Here is a 20,190-nt window from a genome sequence, read left to right as displayed (position 1 = left end):
TCGATTTCAGTCAGGAACGCCCCAAGTCGTCACGGACAGAGAAAAAAAAAAATGATAAGGAAGTCCTATTTGGGTGTTGGGGCTAGCTAGAACATTAGGCATATTCTATATTACATTAATTCTTCTGATTTGCCACCTGCCTTTGCACAATCATATGCTATTTGACCCAGCTGTTTAAAATTGGGTCCTCTTCAAGCACAGTGGTGCATCTCAAGTAGCAGAATTCTATTCCTGGCAATCTGTAATCTTATGGCCTTTCCCATTAAACCAGGGGAGAAAATCTAGATTGATGAAGGGTGCAAAAGCTGTGGTTGAAAGCAACGCCAGCGACATAAATAAGATCAAACTACTTCGCTGTTTGCAACAATGAAGGAGAAGTTAAAAAAGTTAAAAGAAAGCATTTCAATGTTATAAACAATGTCAGGATCCAGGATCCACAAAAGGCAAGAGTGAAACATTCGCAATCATCCAAAATCAAAGATCTTAAGTATTTCATCCTCCTCACCACCACCACCACAGAAGACAAGTACAGATTGTATCAAGATCAAATTCGCTGAAGCAGAAGCTGCAAGCCCAACCATTTCCCAATCTTAGTGTTGAATTATGTTCAGAACATTTGCAATGGCTCTACTCAACCAGTGTAACACGAGTATTTAAATAACAATGTGGAGAAATTGTCATGGAACAATCTACAAAATAATCCACCACACAATCTACAAAATACAGGCAGTGCAGTGGTAGGACTGTGCCAGAGACCCGGGTTTGATCCTGTCCATATGAAGGCTGCACATTCTCCCTGTGAACGTGTGGGTTTCCTACTTGATATTCAATGTCATTTCATTACCGATCCCCCACGACCTCAATGCCAGAGATGCGGCTTGGGAGGAGACGCTGATGTTGGTTTGTTTATCCTTCTCGTCAATCTCGATTTTGTGGAGATAGTACTGATGGTGTTTTCCCAGAGGCTTGAGGTGTCTACAATAAGTCATCCGTCTCAGAAGCATGTTGGAAGACAGTTATTACCGCTGCGTGTAACACTAAACCATGCAACACCATAAGATTTGTGCCAGGTCTAAAGTCTTGATCATCAAACATCCTCTATCCATAGGGAACAAAAGAAACAAAATAGAAAGGACAAACTGGACAAACTCAGTGTGTTAAAACAGCATCTGTGGAGGTACAGTCTTGGTTGACGCTCTGGGTCAAGACAAGAATCAGTTGTGTGAGTGTAGAGAGAGGACAGCCAGTATATAGAAGTGAGAAGGAAGGGCGAGGCAGAGGGTGGTAGATGACAAGTGAAACCTAGATGTGGGGGATCATGTTAAATAGTTAGGCAGGAGAGCGTGGGCTGCAGAGACAGACACACGCACACACACACACACACACTTTTAGACATGTGAAGGTGAAAGCAGATGGGGAGGAGAGGAAGAATGGAAAAGATAAACAATGTGTGTGAGGGAGAGAGACTCTGGGTGGACTGGCAGGAGCAGGTTTGTGCCTTTGGGCTGTAAACTACCCAAGCTGAATACAAGGGGGTGCTCGCCAATGTAGAGAAGATCATACTATGAGCACCAAATACAATAGACAAGGCTGGAAGAGGTGCACATAAATTTGACTCAAATGGAAGAGATGTTTCGATCCCCGGATAGTGATGAGGGAGGTGGTATTGGGAAAAGTGTCACCTCCTATAGTTGCATAGGAAAGTGCCAGGAACAAGGAGGGGTGTGCTAGAACAGGTGAACCCACCCTGAAATCATGGATGAAATGGGTCCTGTAGAAAGTAGAGATGTGAGCGAGATGCAAATGGTGGAAGTGGCAAAATGGATATGGTGAGTAGTGGGATGAAAGATGATGAGTAGGGAAACTCTATCAGCGTTCTACCAAGGAAGGAGTCAAGGAGAGGGGGTATTGAGAGCCGACAGTGTGTTGTCGGTATTGTACTTCATTGTGTTCGGGGGTATTGTACACGCTAGAATTTAGTCGGCTTGTACACGCTAGAATTTAGAAGATTGAGCGGGGGGATCTTATAGAAACTTACAAAATTCTTAAGGGGTTGGACAAGCTAGATGCAGGAAGATTATTTCCAATGTTGGGGAAGTCCAGAACTAGGGGTCACAGTTTAAGGATAAGAAGGACGTCTTTTAGGACCAAGATGAGAAGATCATTTTTGCACAGAGAGTGGTGAATCTGTGGAATTCTCTGCCACAGAAAGTAGTTGAGGCCAGTTCATTGGCTATATTTAAGAGGGAGTTAGATGTGGCCCTTGTGGCGAAAGGGATCAGGGGGTATGGAGAGAAGGCAGGGATGGGATACTGAATTGGATGATCAGCCATGATCATATCGAATGGCGGTGCAGGCTCGAAGGGCCGAATGGCCTACTCCTGCACCTATTTTCTACGTTTCTATCGATTCCCTTAGTTGGCCAAAGGCTGTGCTAATACACTGAAGGCCATCATAAATTTCATCACCAATATCCATCTCTGTTTAAAGATGACTTCTGATGCAGGGGAATGGTCCACATTTGCCAGGGTCATATCGGGAAACTTTGTTGTCAGAGGACAACATTGTCCCACAAGGTTAAGGTTGAGGATGGAGTCATTCAAGTTCTTCAATAACACCTCTTAAGCCAATGAAGTGCATGGAAATACAAATGTAATTTCATCGCCAAACACACACTCTTATTATTTAGAACTATATCACTATTCCTTAATCCTCATGAGGCAAAATCATGGAATTTAATACCATGGATTGTAGAAATACCTTCTCCAGGAGGGCTTTGGCAGTTCATTCGGTTAGCTCACCACCATATTACCAAGGACAATAAATGATGGGCATCAAATGGCCACTTTGCCAGCATATCTCAGTCAATAAACAAATAATAGGTTTGAGGGTAAAGGTAAAAGATTGGTCTGGAGAACAATGGAGTAATCAAGCTTGGCCTAAATAGTGGTTCCAGACACTGCCTGTCCTTCTGTATTGCATAATTTTATGTTTTTATTCAAAGTTCTCTTCTATATTAATATAAGAAATGCACGACTAGTTGTTTTGTAAGAAAATAATCAGCTTAGATCTTTACAGCCACCTCAAATGCTATCTTGCTTAGGTGAGATATAGTCAGAATTTCAAACCCCACTATGAAAGGCTGTCAAAATAAAACCAATTGTGAGTTAGCACCAATAAAATAAGAACAATGCAGCCACTTTATCCTTTGGGAAAGGGAAGTCATCGCCCTCAATTGATCTACAAATGGCCATAGTCCACACTGCAAGGCTCATTAATGTTCTTACTGAAGGAGTCTACCAAAGTGGGTTATTTTGCCTTTACTGCTTGGACAATAAATATGTTGTCATCAGTGCCATACACATCCTGAAATAAGAAAAATGTTCCATGTTTAATTATTTCTTCTATCTTCTGCTGCTGAGAATTGCCCTCAAGGAGTACACTAAATTAACTGAAAGCCAATAAAAACCCAGGTCCCGATGAACCAGACCCCACGGTGTTTGAAACAGCTGGCAATGGAGCCAATGAATACGCACTTTGTCATCCTCCAAAATACCACAGATTAAAGTTAGCAAATATACGCTCACTATTAAGAGAAGGAGTGAGAAAAGTAAAGAAACTAACCACCCATTAGCTTGACATCAGTAACATGGAAAATGCTAGCATATAGCTGGACACTTGGAAAATAATGACTCGTTTGGGTACAACTATCATGGATTTATAAAAGAGAGATATTGTTTGATAAATCCATTAGAATTTTTGAAGTTGTCACAAACAGAATGTTTCAGGTTGAATGCCATAGAAGAAGTCATCAAGTAAAATTAAAATATATGGAATTAAGTGTTATTCCTAGCGAGGACAGGTTAATAGACATAAAATAGAGTAACAGAAGTTGGCAAAATTAAAATTAAAAAAAAAACTGCAGGTGCTGGGTACCTGAAAATAAACCGGATATTGATGGAAACGTAACAGTTCAGACTGGGACAAGAAACATTTCAGGTAAGAAACCACCAGAATTAAACTTCTCTGACTGTTGAATATTTCCAGCATTTTGTGTTTTGTTTTGGGAAGCTGTAATGATTTGGATGTCAGAGGAATCAAATGTTTGGGCCCCAGCTATTCACACTATGCACAATTGATTTGAATTCCCCATCAAGAGAGAACTGTGGGAGGTTTAAACATTCAGAATATTCATGACAAAAATTGACAGATTTTTGGATATTATATTCCTCTACTAACCCAGTATCAAGTAGAGAAAAATGGCAGGAGATAAACGATAAAATATGTAATTGAGTGGCAGAGCAGATGTGAAGGACCAAATTACCTACTAACCTTTCTTATTCTCTCTCAATGTTCACGTCTATGCTTAGTCTAGAGAGGTATGAATAGGCTTGATGTGTTGGATTACACCCAAATTGTCAATATTGACAATCTAATATAGAAATCCAGACATCCCTGAAAAATTACCATGTAACCAATTATGTGTGGATCACATATTGCAATGCAGGAACATGATTATTATAACACATATTTTATTAGAAGATTTATACTGTTTTGTATGATTATTAAAATAGAAGAATATGGCAATGTATTCAGGTTCAGATTTATACCTGTGAAAGGCATATTAGTAACATGAATATTTTAGTGATATAAAGATTATAAGGAAATATCCGCATCCTAAGTTTAAGATCTTTTTAACTTTAAAATAATGCTCATGATATGTTTGTTCCATTAAAGGAATCAAATACATTGTTGCTCCCTCAGCAAACTATTTATCTGGATATAGAACAATAAGCTGTGACCAAAAGCACACACATTGCACCGCACCAGCACAGTAGTTTTCCCCATTTTTAATTAATTTGCCACTAAGTCTTATTGCTAACTCTAAATTTAAGCAGTACATGCCTTGAACATTACACCACAGTTGGATCAAATCTGTGGTTGAAATATTTAGCTGCCTAATATTAGAGACTTCTTACTGAATGTTCAGGTAATTATTATCCCACATTCTGTGATATAATTTACAGTTTAACATTATACAAGGGCAAGTTTCATTACAACATAGCCCCAGGGTTTCTTTCCACTGACAACAACATTTTTGTCTGTTCTCCCTAGATACTGTATCAATTGTTGCAAGGAAAACTGCTAACAGGCAAAAGGAAGATGAAAGATAAGTACCAAAACTCTAATTAAGAAGGTTGGTTATGCAACAAATACATTATTCAATCTTTGCTTCTATCGATTAACAACGTGACGTTATTTCTGATGGGGATTTTAGACTAGTTCACCATGCCTGAGAAACACAGAAATCTTAAGATCAAATGGCCATCCTGAGGCAACTCCAAATTTAACCCCAATATGGAGATTCAAGCACCTGTCAAAGTTATGGCCACTTGGTAGTTCAACAAGTTTCAAATTACCACGACATTTAGAGAACACAAAGTCTTACTAGTCAATCGAATTAGGTCCAGAAAGGAAGGCATCACTGACTTCATTAACAATTCACAAAGAATGTTGTTGTTCCTAAATTTAAACTTTGACAATCCCCAAATTCCACAATGCACATGTGTCAATCCTTCCTTTTTTGGTTGAATGCATTTACTGTATTAAATATCAATTGCAATCCCCACTCTCCCAGTCAGTCTGCCCCAAGCAAAGTCACACTGATTACTCCGCCACAGACTTTGCTATGGTCTGTTCCTTAAAAAAATGACTTTTTGTCAATTCTTTCAAGAAAATAAATCAATAAGCAGCTATCTAATGTCCAAGAATCACAAAAACACAGGGACAATAGTGTACATAATGGCCCTCCAGATCAGCACAGTCATTCAGTGGGATAATGAGTTAGATTTAGCTCTTAGGGCTGAAGGAATCAACGGATATGGGGAAAAAGCAGGAACGTGGTACTGATTTTAGATGATCCGCCGTGATCATATTGAAAGGCGGTGCTGGCTCAAAGGGCCAAATGGCCTACTCCTGCGCCTTTTTTTCTAGGTTTCTAATGGTGGTTATGTGATCTGACTCTACAAAGCTTCCCTTCCCTCAAATTGGGAAATAACTTTGTCCATTAAATTTTAAAATTTGCAACTAACATGCCATCAATTCCTAAACTTCCACCATTCTCCCATTCTTAAGTATTTCCTAATACCTCCTGGGTGGCCTGACACTAATGTTTAGATTGTGGCCTGAAGTACTAGATTCTATAATCAGCAAAAATAATTTCTCAATATTTATCCTAATTTCTCACGTGTATTTTTAATTTGTTTAGTTTTAGCTTTAGAGATTCAGTGTGGAAACAAGCCCTTTGGGCCGCCGTATCCATGCCGACCATCAATCTAACGTACACTAGTTCTATCCTACACACTCGGGACAATTTTCAGAAGCCAATTAGCCTACAACCCTGTATGTCTTTGGAAACCAGAGCATCCAGAGAAAACCCACACGGTCACAGGGAGAATGTACAAACTCTGTACAGACAGCACCCCTAGTCAGGATCGAACCAGAGTCTCTGGCGCTGTAAGGCAGCAACTCTACCATTGTGCCACTGTGGAAAGTGGAAAGTCAACATCAAATTAGCCTTTTACATTCTAAATTCACAATGGCTAATATTCATGTCTTCCTTACAGTATGTTGTGAGGGCAGTTTCCTAGGTGCTATCTAACAATAGGTTTTGTATTGTTTCAGCATTACTTCTAGTGCCTGTACAGGAGACAAAAAAAGGACTCCATTCAGTACATAATCATAACATTTTAATAAACCATGCAAGAAGACTCTGACATACCTGTGGATTATCACTGGTTCTACGTTTTCTACGTAGAAAGATCCAATATAGATGACTTCAAATCATAAAGCACTAGTCACTGTTTTGGCCAATTGCTTAACCTACTAATATCTTTGTAAGTTTCTGCTTCCATCTACATTCCTTACAATATCACCTAACTTTCATCATCAACAGACTTGGTACATGGCCTTTTATTCCATTATCCAGGCTAATTATAATGGGAGGTAATTAGATGCAACCATACAAATCTTTGCAGGACACCACCTGCCAGTTTATTTATCTATCAATTATCCCTATTCTTTGGCCTTTTCCTCTCATTTAATTTCTGAGCCAGGACAATAATAAGCCTTCAACTCTCAAACTCGACAAATAATCTTTTGTAAAAAATGTTATTAAATATTTTACTTGGAAATCCATTTGATGAACATCCTGGAACATTTTGTCTCCCTCATTCGTTACCTCTTTGAAAAAAATCAATCAGGAATGTCTGGCCTGACCCTCACTTCAGAAAATTCTTCACAAAACTGAAAATGTTTCAAGGTGTTTTCTTCCATCATTGCATCATTAATTATGGATTGGAGTATTTGCCATATATTGCCAGTCATTAAACTAACTGGCCTGCATTTCCCTGGTTCCTCTCTCAACTTTCTTAAATTGCAGACGACCCACACAAATATCACACGGAAACAGTGGCTGAATCGAGAGAACTTTGCAAAGTAATAACTGCGAGTAATAACTGCGAGCCACTGTCCTTCACCACCAACGTGCAAGCTGTAACCTGCCATCAAGTGCAAATATGGGATTATGGCTGAGCATTTACTCATTTGTTAAACTGTTGACTGATTATAACAAAACTGATATAATGATCTACATGTTTTATTTTATAAAAAGATTTGTGCATGTTTACTGAAAATAAACTTCCCCAGGCTTCTCCTAATATTCTCAAACTGTTTACGCACAGGACTTCATTATTCCACCCACCACCAAAAACTACTCCAGTAATGTAATTCAAGTTTTATTTCTACTTGTTTGTCTCAGATAATTCTCCATTCTGTCCACATTTAAATTTGTGACAAAGAAAACCTGCAGAGCCCACGATCCATAAATAAGACGCACAAGAAACTAACCTTTAGAATCTATTGTAGATTATATTAGCATCTGTGCAAATTCTACAATCTTTAATGCATAGATCATACACCCATAACAAATGCTCTGGTATTCATACTTTGGCCTTGATCTTAAATTTGGTCAATGTTAAGAGACCTCATCCTCCACAATGGGCCAAACATTTCTGAGAACCCTTACCAAATGTTTTTGTTTAGTCTATTATTGTCAAGTCTACTGAGGTAAAGTGAAAAGCTTTTGCTTGCATGCTATCCAGTCAAATAAAAGACTGTACATGATTACAATCAAGCCGTCCACAGTGCAGTTAAAGCTAATGTTAAAAACTGCAAGAGGATGAAGTCACACACACAATGAACCTATGATGAAAACCCTCCGGCAGAGAGCTCAATGTGAATTAATGTTTCATTACAGATACATTGAAAATACAATAAATTTAGGTTCTGCTCTTGGCAACTAGTTCAACCTTATGAGGATAGGTGATTGTGATATTTGTTATACTGATTGTATTGGGAAGGGTGATTATAGGGTGATGGGTTGTATATATGACTAAGAGATACTGTATAGTATGAGGGTTTTTTCTTTTCTTTTTTTCTCTCTTTTTGTATGGCTTTGTAAATATTTGATTAGTGTATAAATGTAATTAATTTGGTGTGCATACAGCTGCTGGTGTACATATGGTGTACATATAGCTGCTAAATTTGTATAAGATAATTATAAGCAGTTGAATAAGGGGTGGGAATTAATAAGCTTTGGCTTCTTCCTGTTCCTTTTCGGACACATACAATTTCATTTATTTATAGATATTGTTTATGACACTTTATAAATATTCTTGTTTTGTTTTTTATATGCTTTCACACTTGCTTTTTATTCTTTTATTCTGCTCGAAATAAAGAATTAAATAAATAAATAAATAAATAGATGGGTAGATAAATAAATAACCTTATCCACACCAAAACCCGCAGTCCAGAAAACAATACAAATTAGGAATAGGACAACTGGCAAGGGCCAATATGGACAGCAATCCTGCTAAAGGACCACTTCGTTAAATGTTTAAATAGGTTTGGTCTCCCAGAATGATGTGCATTTCATCCCAGCAAACATATTTTCTAAATGAACTGTCAAATGAGATAATCGCTTGTCAAATGCAATGAAAAAAAAAAAAAATCTGCATTTTATTTTGCGCATTATCTTGGTGCCATGTTACTGTATTGAACATGCTGTTCCCTGGGTACCCGGTTTAAAATAAACCAAAATCTGACAGGAGGAAGTCACTCATTAAATCCGGCTGAAATTCAACAAGGCATTTTAATTCTGCAAACAGAGGATGATGAAACTACTTTAACCCTTTGAAGATTACTTTCCCTATGCTTTCAAATTGCTATTTTTAAAAGGAAACATAATAGTACAAGTAAAACAAATTGGAGAAAATCCAATAAATCAGGAAGATTCATATCGTTCTGTATAATAATCACATTAATTGTATAATAAAGCTACTTAAATATCACAAAATAATAAAATTACTCCCAAACACACCAATTATATTTGAGAATGTATAATAGTGCACCCCATCTGGAACTGGATCCTCCACTTCCTAACCAATAGACCAGTGAGTAAGGATAGTTGCTAACACCAGTTCCCTGCAAGGATGCGTGTCAGCCATTTATTATACTCTCTCTACACTCATAACTGTGCAGCCAAATTCTGCTCTAACTCCACGTGTAAGTTTGCAGTTAACACCACCATAGCGAGCAGTGTCTTGAACAATGACAAAATGGAGCACAGGAAGGAGATAGTGAACTTAGTAACGGTGTCAAGACAACATCTTCTCCCTGAATGTTAGTAAAATGAAGGAACGAGTCATTGACTTCAGGAAGTGGAGTGGGGCACATGCCCTAATCTGCATCAATGGTGCCGAAGTTAAGATGATCAAGACAGTGAAGTTCATAAGTGTAAATTAACCAACGGTTTGTGCTGGTCCAAATATATTGAAGCTACAGCCAAGAAAGCACACTGGCCTCTACTTCCTCAGAAGAATAAAGACATTTGGCATATCTCAAATGACTTATAAATTTCTACAGATGCACCACAGATGCATCACAACTTTGATTGGCAACTGCTGTGTCCAAAACTGCGAGATATTTCTGGGCACATTGATCTTTGCAAATCAAGAAAAGCAACTGCATCCTGCGATGTTTTTATACCAGCAATGTTGCTTAAATTCTTCCAAATGAAGCATGAGATGGGCCTCACAGCAACAAGGAATAATTCCATGTCAAACACTGCCTATGAAAGTGTAAAACAACCTCCTCCTCTCTCCAAAGACAGTTTAACAACCTTCAGTGAAGAAGGGTCTCAACCCGAAATGTCGCCTATTTCCTTCACTCCATAGATGCTGCCTCACCCACTGAGTTTCTCCAGCATTTTTGTCTACCTTATTCTATTCTCAGGCTTGTTAAGTCAACAACAAAATAGCGGTATAGAGTAATTGTCCAAAACAATGTCGTGACGAAGGCTAAAAAACTCAACTGCTTCCCTCTTGCCATTGTAACCAAGTGAAAAAATACATATTCACAAACGCCCAGGCAAGTCTCAAAATTCATGCAATATCACAAAATTACTAAGAAACCTGTAACAATGCAAATAATGCTAATTGGGGAATACTGTGTAGGGAATATAGTAATGAGTCAGAAAGATTCATAACTTTGTGCAATAATTACATTAATTATATAAAACTACTTAACACGCTTAGAATTAAACAGCACCCCGACCACGCCACTTTTTTTTCCAGAGAATATCATGTAATTAAGCTCAAGTCATTCAAATGAATGGAGAATCGTTCCCTATGTGAACACACTTGTGAGTCTGCACTGTGGCAATTCTCTTTGCGAGCTCTGCCGTGTCTCCTTTTTATTGCAACACATTATCAACCATTTGTAATAATTTTAGGTAAGAAACCACCAGAATTAAACCATTTACTTTTTTGTAACTTCATTAGTCAATTCCTCATAAATTTCAAGAAAGTGAAACATATTTATTCTATTTCTCATTGGCAAATAATTTTGGTATAATTCCTGGAGTCATTCAGCTGCTAACCAACCATTAAAACCTAGTAGTTAAGATGTCATGGTTGCACTCTAAAGTCAAAATTGCATAGTGGAACATCAGAAGTAGTTCAGAATAAAAATTCACAATCCAATGATAAAAGATATAAATCCTAGAAATTTCAGCTCATCGAGTCTGTCAATTCCTCAGTTATTGAATTCTACATGGAATAATACAAATACACATAATTTGTTTTATAATCAAAAATCTCTTATTAAATGAATGTTCACTTTCAGTGTACCAGTAATAGTCATGATAACGTCCTTTCCATCTTTTGTATCATAATAATAATATATTTTATTGTCATTGCACATAGGTGCAACGAGATTTGGTTTGCAGCTTCCATCCAATGTCACAACTTAAACAACTAATAAAATTTAGATACCCCGAGAAACATGATTTATAAAAAAGGACAATGAAACATTAAAACAGTCTAAAGTGCAAATATGTCTGTGCAGGGTCGATGTGCGGCCATGTGAATAGCTCTGATTTAGATTTACATTGCATTCCACCTAAATGGTTAACATTTACCTGACCACTAATTATAGCTTATGGCTGTTGTTGTAACTACAGACATAAGCCTTGGTGCCATGGCAATTTTATTTACTACAATTGCCAGTAGCTTCCACTTGAAATATATAATTGATGTAGAAGAAGCAAGCGGTCCAAATTGTACTTATACAAACCTCTTAATTACAATCAAAGCTTTTGTGGTGGCACCCGATGGTTGGGCCACTTGCTATGTGAACCCTTGGCAGTCGGGGGTAGGGTCACGTGGTTGGGCAATGACGGGGAGGAATTGTCACGGGGTATAGGGGTGTGTCCTAGTATATATAACTATCCCTGGGTCAACCTTCCCTCTCTCTTCCTCTTCCTTTGCGTGAGTGTCCTGCCACCCCAGCAGGAGCCCAGCCCGAGCCCACGAGACAACAGCCTCGCAGCAGCAACAATGACTTTGTTAGAGGACTAAACGTGCATGTATATCTAACCTATAATGCCTGAATAAAGAAACCGTTTATTCATGACGTTTGGTGCCTCTACACTTTATTTGTTTTTTTTATGAAACACTTTAAAACCAAATTTACCAACTTATGGAAATACTGAAAACAAAGGCCATTACACCTGTACTGATGCAGAGTTTCTTTCAGGCGTTTTATAACTTAAATTTCTCCCCCTTTATCTCTTTTCAATGATTTTGTTTAAAAAAAACTTGCACTTTCGTGTCTATCCTTTACAACCCCAAAACTTTCCAAAGTTTTTCAAAGATACTGAAAAATTTTGAAATGTATTCATGGTTTTAAATGCAACGTCTAATTTGTACACTTCACGGTTCCGCAAGTATCAATGAGGTAATCGGTTGAAGGGCCAGTATTAGCCAGCATTCCAAAATAATTTCAGTGCTATTCCTTATGTATTGGGAGCTTTTATGTTACAGCAGGGCTTTAATTTACTGCTTCATATGAAATGTGGTACTTGACTGTGCAACATTCCTGTGGTATCAGTGTACATATATACTTACATCTCTAAAGTAGAACTCGAATGAAGTAAAAATATTTAAGAATGTTTTAGTTCAAACTTTCCAAATGTGTTCAATAAAACCCCTGTTATAAAACCGATCTTTTGTGACAACAGTTTATAAAATAAAGATTTCATAATTTATTCCATAAACACAAACTTTACAAATATGGCACACATTAAGTCTCAACCATTTGAGATTTAATGTGTGCCATATTTGAAAAGTGTTCCCATCTTCCAAGCAAATGCTCAAACATAGAGGTGATCTTTTTATGTCATTGCGAGACATACCTCCTCATCCAGCACATGCCTATGTTCCACAAAGTCATTTATTAACTGGGCGGGACCCATCACTTCAGTCTTGGCCTTTATCCAATCCATTGAAAACATCAGTGAGTAGAGTTCCTATGAAAAATAATTTCTATGTTCAGTGCTGAATTTTGAATTGAATTGTTGAAAGAGTAAATATAAAATGTAACCTGTCCATAAAACTAAAAGTTAAATTGGAATCCATACTCTGGAAATTACAAGATAAGCAATATCATTCCTTCACAAGAATATAACACATTAGCCACCTGTTGCTATTGAAACTATCCAGAAAGTAAGTGTGCTCTTGACTAGAAAGGGTTAGAAGGAATTTGATACATAATTGCCTCCCAAGCAGCACATTTATACAATTAATTGAGCATATGGCTGCCTGTTTCATCTTCGGGGAGGTAAAAGCAGAGATTACTGACAAGCTTACCCAATCTTAGCTTGGCATATTACAACAATCTCAGAATGCCACTGACTTCAGTCATATTGCAAGTCATAGTCCAAGTGACTACATGCAAACAGTTAGAGAGTTACATGTGATGATAAATGAACAACAAAGAATGAAACAAAAGGCGCCACACCAAGATTGTATACTATTCACTCATAACGTACTATTTAAACTTGCCCTAGTAAAAATACATACGTTATTATACAAATTAATTAAACTAACTCTGGTGAACATAAAAAATGTTAGTAACATTCTTCATTCTTACTCAATTTCAAAAGACTCTCAGCCAGATTATATTCTTAATTATTTCTGTTATGGTTACTTGGGTAAAATTACAATGGTTCAACTGCATGCATTACATTTTAAGAGTTATGGGAAATAATGAAATATTTACAACGCTAGTCATTATGGACTCAACTCTTTTGTTTAAAAAAACCCACATGATTAAATTCCTGATAATGAAAAAACTAATTTATTAATCTATAAAATAAGAAATGTAATACACTAATTTATATGAAGTACAAACTCAATTTCCAACAATTTTCTTACAAAAATTATTTTGTGATGTAATACTCATTACTATTCCTATGTGAAGCATGCAGATTAACTATTCCATTAGGAAATAGAATTTAAAAAGATTAATTATGTATAGAACGTAACTCGATTAAAGATCCCACCCCCTGATTAAATTACTTATTCTTCAAAAGAAATATTTTATTCTCTCTGCGCCAAGACACTCTGGCCATGAGAGAAAGGGAATTAAAATGTTACTTCGGAATATGTAAAATATTGCTTGGCAACGCTTCATTATTTGATTATATCTCTACAGGAAAGCATAACAATTGCCTATGAATGAGTGGAAGATTTAAATCCCAACTATTACTTTGTATCTTTATTTGTAACCAGCCAGAGATCTGCAAAGGTCAGCTGGTTTCCATATTCTCCACAAATGCAGCGATAATTAAATGTCTATTCATGGTTGTTTTTAAGCTAAACTGAATTTTGCATAATCACAACTAACGCACATCCATTAATTGTACAACATTCAAATATCTTTGCAATAAAATGGATTGGAACTTGTGAATGGAAAAACAAAAAGCAACAGCTTTAACCTTCCTCAGTTAACTTTAAAATAATTCTTCAGATTAAATTCAGAGGTATCTCAGGTGCATTAATTCAAAGCTATCTGCATTCACGGACCACCACCTCAAATTAACTAATCACTACAGTTAAATTAATTTTAAAAAAATCTATTTTATTGTGCTACAAATTAAAAATACAAATATATTACACAAAACCAATATCATCCTTTTAAATATGCCCAAATAGAACCAAAAAATAATTTTCCATGATACTAACAGCAAGTGTGCACAAAATCATGCAATTTTTAAAGTGATGCCACTGAAATATGTCTGGAACTAACTCATGAATCTACCATTTAATAAATTCCAGATGATTTTGTCAAGCAAATGGCAACTACATTGAAAAGCAAGAGTAACAATTGGTAATTTGAATAGTAAGAGTCACGTTATAATGCTATAACTGTTTCATGACAAGACCTAACCTCCCTCAGAGTTAAAGCTATCTGCTTGTCAAATAAAGTTTCTAATGCAATCAGGTAAAATAAATATCATCAGGATATTAAACCTTTCAAATGTATATAATGAATTAAACAAAGCACATAAGGAGACATTAATTTATCTTCACTGCAGCTTAAAAAATCATTCCTAATAATAGCACACAAAAAAAATCTTAATTGTTTCTTCTTTGGTTACATTTATGGCTGCTTGAAAACCAACTAAATATAAACAGTTTTTAAAAATAACATTTTAAACACAAAATAGTTCATGAAAACAAGGAAGAAATGAACATTTATAGCCACAGATAAGGTTATTAGCCCAATTGCAAGAAGCCATGATAACCTTGAGTGTTACACAACTGTTTTCTTGCACTGTGGTCTTGGCAACAATAAATAGAAAGGCTATGACCAGATCATGACAGGGTTCTGTGACATGTACATGTTCTATATGGTACAAGTACCCATATTTACATTTATTATGATATAAGTACATTTTCTATCTCAATATAGTTATTTCAGCAATGGCAACCGGCATCTTTAAGGTAGGTTTTACTTTTGTGTTTACAAAATGAGCACTGACCTTCTTCAAATTGGCTTTGGCCATATGGTCTGCCAGAAAACTGTACCAATAAATACAATCCTCATCAGAAGGAGATGGAAATCCATTTTTATATGCCTTCTGATACTGATGAACCATTTTGACATGCAAATCCTAAATAAAAAAATATAGTAATCCATTAAATACTCTTCAAGTGTTCTAATAATAAATAATGTGCATAAATTGGATAGTCTTGTACTCATTTTATTTTTCACTAATACACTGTTTAAAAATGAAAATTGGGAACCTGCTCCAATTGTAGGTCTCAACTACAATTTTGAAAATGGCAGTACATTCATTATACATATTCTGACCATTGGTTTGTACATTGTGGGGATCCACAGATGGGTGGCACAAAGGTACAGCTATCTGAGCTTTGCATCAGCTCCTGTGATGAGCTTCAATCCCGATCTTGTGTGGCTGTGGGGAGTTTGTACATTTATTTTGTGGGTTACCTCCAGGTATATTGGTCCATTCCCACATCCTAAAGAGATAGGGATTGATAGATAAATAATCCATTACAAATTGCCTTCAGTGAAGGTGAGCGGTGAAATCAAAGGAAAATTGATGGGGGATTTGTGGAGAATAGAATGCAGGAAGAATTATTGTGAGAATAGGATTCATCTATGAGCCTGCACAGATAGGCCAAAATACCACTGAAGATGATAATTAATTTGCAGTGTTCAGCGGACGCAGGGATTGAAGAGTATGGTTATATGGTTAGTATAAAGCAACTTCAGATGACGGCCATTATAGCCATTCCACAATATCATACACACTATTGTATTCCAGACTTTACAACAATAATTGTTAGCAACCAAGGCTCACACCAAGAGAACTCTGACCAGTACATGCTCGGTATAGATGGCACAGTCTTTTTTTTTATTATTTTCCACCCTTACTGCCTCTTGTCCATCAAACAAAAATGATTATAATCTCAAATCACATTGTAAAAATGTTGTAATATCCGAAATATTTGGCACCTCTTGGAAATGCATATTTCTGTGCACATGCTTTCTAATGGTTTAGAGATGCAGCATGCAAACAGGCCTTAGACCCACTGACTCCACGACAACCATCGCTAACCCCTTCAAACTAGTTCTATGTTATCCCACTTTACACACTGGGAACAATAACATTTGGAGGAAACCCATGAGATCACAGGGAGAACAGGCAAACTCCACAGCACCCGAGGTCACGATCGAACCTGGTTCTCTGGTGCTGAGGCAGCAACTATAACAGCCGTACCACAGTTCCACCCAGTTAGTTAATTAAAGTAAAACTAATGTATACAAGAAGTCAAGTATGCAAAATGAAGAGCAGTAAAAGATGTTTATAGAAATAAGTTCTACCATCAGTTGATCATGATTTTGTTCAGTTAGAAAGTCCAATTGTAAATCATGCAGGTAATACCGAAACGATCTCTTGTTTCGGTCACAGAATAGTAAAGATTTGTTGACAAACACTTGTAAAATATCTTCCACTTCTTCCACATCCATTTCCCACAGAATACACAGAACCTGTTCAAGATATGAAAGATCACAATAATAAATATCACAAGACATTTCTAATTTTTTATTCCTCTAAAGAAAATTAATTAAGAATTAAGAAAAAGAAAGTATCAATCAATATATATACCCCATTTCCTTTGATCAAGACCCATATAAATTTTATCTGTTCTAAGTGTTTAAATATCCCAGATTGGTACACCAAAATTCAAAACATCTTTGAAAACATATGGACATATGTATTTTAAAGCAAAATATGTGAACTCTTTGGCATTTGATTAGTATGCTTGCAGGGATGGTTCTCGTTATTTAAAAAACAAATAAAAAGGCAGACCTCACTTCAACAAAGATAGTGGATGAATCATACTGAAAGATTTAAAAAAAATACAGCAAATTTGCATTCACCCAAGTCCACAAAAATGCAAGCAAAATGTATTTTGTGTTCTCTGCTCTTATTTTGATTGACCGCTTGCACACTGAGGTACCGGGAGTGAAAATGTTGGTATGTGAAACGTTTTGATCCATCCAGGAGACAATTACTTCAGTTCAGTTAGATTACAATCATAAGGTGGCCAAAGGTATCTCCACATCATCCTGACAGATTTATTAATATAATGCATTGGTGATGTTGAATCTGAATCTTATTGGTGATGTTTTATCAATGTATAAAATGAATCATATTACACGCAATTCCACTGTTTTCTTCAGAATAATTCATTTTCAATATGTTTAAGAACCAGTTTTCTTTGAACTATCCACAATTAGCTATTTTTGAAAGGCTGTCAAAAGGATTTATATAATCAAACTCCACTGCTCACTAAAGGTAAGTTTCAAAATGGCTCACGTCAGAAGTGGTAAGTTTGAATATATATGAGCGGGAACTATTCTACAGATAATTCTGCTCATTCCACAATGCAGCAAATGAAATTACAATTCACTTTTCAGTGCGTCTTTTCAGTCACCTCATACCGCCATCTGTAAAGAGCAATACAGAGTTTACTATTTACTCAGAGCTTGAAATAAACTTAATATGAGAAAGTGCCCACCAGGTCACATAATAGAAATCAGCCAACTTATTCACATGTTTACACCTTGTCCAAAAGTGATAGCTATCCATGGAAGTAGAGGGTCTAGTTTTCCAGCAGCATCTGCCAATTTTCCAGTAGCTGAAAACCACCAAGAAGACATGTTTGGCTGCATCACCACCCGTCTCCTTTTCATGTGCCAACGGCAAAATGGCATAACATACAATTGCCTATAAATGTATATTAAAATGTCAATTATATTCTCCCACTTGCTCTGAATATAGTGGACCAAGAAGATGCATTATCTTATTTCGTACTAATAACACAAGATGCCATTCAACCAATGCCGGCTTCCAAAGAAGCAATCATCTGTCCTATTCTTCCACTCTTTATTTCTTTATGACTTGTTCTCTCTCTCACATGCTCATCAACTCACCTTTTTTCCTTTGACATTAATCCATATTACGGGATAATTTGTAGCAGCCAATTAACTTTTGACACATGGAAGAGAAAATGCAGAGTCTGAACAATAGCAAAGGGGTCAGGATTGAACGCTGGAGCTGTGAGGCATTGGTGCTAACTAGTGTGCCATCCAAAATTGTAAGCCACCATAAGTGCCTTGAATGTTCATTTGCAATCTGTGCACTCTCTCTGTGAATTATACCGTGAGAAGACTCCAGGAACTGAGACTAGAATTTTCTTTAGACAGCTTTAGAAATACTTAGATAGATTAGGGAATGATAAAGGCCTCTACGGCAAGTTTCCTGAGGCACTTTGGCCCAATAATTTGGCAAAGATCAAGAATTGCTTACAACTAGCAAAGATCCCATGATCGATATAAATACATCAACTCAATGTAAACTCAAGTTCAAGTGAGTTTATTGTTATGCGTCCCTGTACAGGACAATGAAATTATTGCTTTGCTTCAGCACACAGAACATAATAGGCATTTACTACAAAACAGATAAGTGTGTCCATATACCATGATATAAATATATACACACATGAATAAATAAACTGATAAAGTGCAAATAAGAGAAAGTGGTTATTAATAATCAAGAGTTTTGTCCAAGCCAGGTTTAATAGCCTGATGGCTGTGGGGAAGTAGCTATTCCTGAACCTGGTTGTTGCAGTCTTCAGGCGCCTGTACCTTCTACCTGAAGGTAGCAGGGAGATGAGTATGTGGCCAGGATGGTGTGGGTCTTTGATGATACTGCCAGCCTTTTTGAGGCAGCGACTGCGATAAATCCCCTCGATGGAAGGAAGGTCAGAGCCGATGGACTGGGCAGTGTTTACTACTTTTTACAACAGTGTTTACTAACTTCTCCACATATTACCACCTACTAATGAAAAATCACAGGTATCAAACCTTTAAATGCAAATTCACATATTATTAGTACAACTTACCTTAGTTGGTACTTTCACATCTTTTTTAAGTATAGAGAGGTCCTTGTAGTATTCTCTATGGTCCTGCTCCAATACCTCAATGCTAATTGCCATAGCCTCATCTAGTGCCTCGTAATCATAGGAGGATGACTTACGAATTCTTTTGAACTGTTTACCCTGTAGCTGTTTGAGGTAATAAGCCCAACGATTTGGAAATTCTCTCAACAGAGCACCAATAAGGGAGACAACCAGAGGGGAACCTGAAAAATATTAATACATGTTCCCAATTAAAGTATTTCAGAAAAATAGCGAGATTATTGGTATTGATTTATTATTGCCACGTGCATCAAGATACTGTGAAAAATCATGTTATATGTGCCATCCGGACAAATAATAATAGGTAGTTCAAAATGGAAAATAAACAGAGAACAAAATGTAATGTTACTTTATAAAGTCAGAGCCAGAAAAGGTCAATTATTATGTTGGCAAACAATGCATCACATTATGATTAAAGCTAATTTTTAAACAAGCTCCGATCAATTAAATGATTTCCCCCATGATTATCAAACCAAACAGAATCTTGCAAGGCCTCTACTCCAAATTTCCTAAGCCAGTTTGGCACAATAATTTGGCACAGCCCAAGCAGTGCTTACAGCTAACTAAGGATTCCACAAAGAACAGAAATGCAAGAGCAACTCAAAGCAGAAATCTCCCACAGGGTTACCCACCATTTACAACAGCACTTTGTGTCTATTTTTGTACGCTGACCTTTAGCATTATGTTTTCTAATTTCAGATGGTGGGCATTT

General features: G+C 36.7%; 1 protein-coding gene across 2 annotated transcripts in view; it reads right to left on the bottom strand.

Moving 5' to 3' along the window:
• The window catches only part of apaf1 (apoptotic peptidase activating factor 1), a 92,470-nt gene that overhangs the window by 41,587 nt on the left and 30,693 nt on the right, over positions 1-20,190 (bottom strand). For both annotated transcript variants that reach the window (XM_055652960.1, XM_055652961.1), the window contains exons 8-11: positions 19,404-19,642; positions 16,816-16,983; positions 15,446-15,577; positions 12,815-12,928 (exon numbers count right to left, since the gene is read on the bottom strand). In XM_055652960.1, the coding sequence (XP_055508935.1) occupies positions 12,815-12,928; positions 15,446-15,577; positions 16,816-16,983; positions 19,404-19,642 (653 nt within the window). The remainder of the gene's footprint in view (positions 1-12,814; positions 12,929-15,445; positions 15,578-16,815; positions 16,984-19,403; positions 19,643-20,190) is intronic.

Source organism: Leucoraja erinacea, chromosome 22 (assembly GCF_028641065.1).
Source record: "Leucoraja erinacea ecotype New England chromosome 22, Leri_hhj_1, whole genome shotgun sequence".
NCBI classification, from domain to species: domain Eukaryota; kingdom Metazoa; phylum Chordata; class Chondrichthyes; order Rajiformes; family Rajidae; genus Leucoraja; species Leucoraja erinaceus.
Note: the sequence above shows the minus strand (reverse complement) of the source record. Positions and strands in the feature narration are given on the sequence as shown.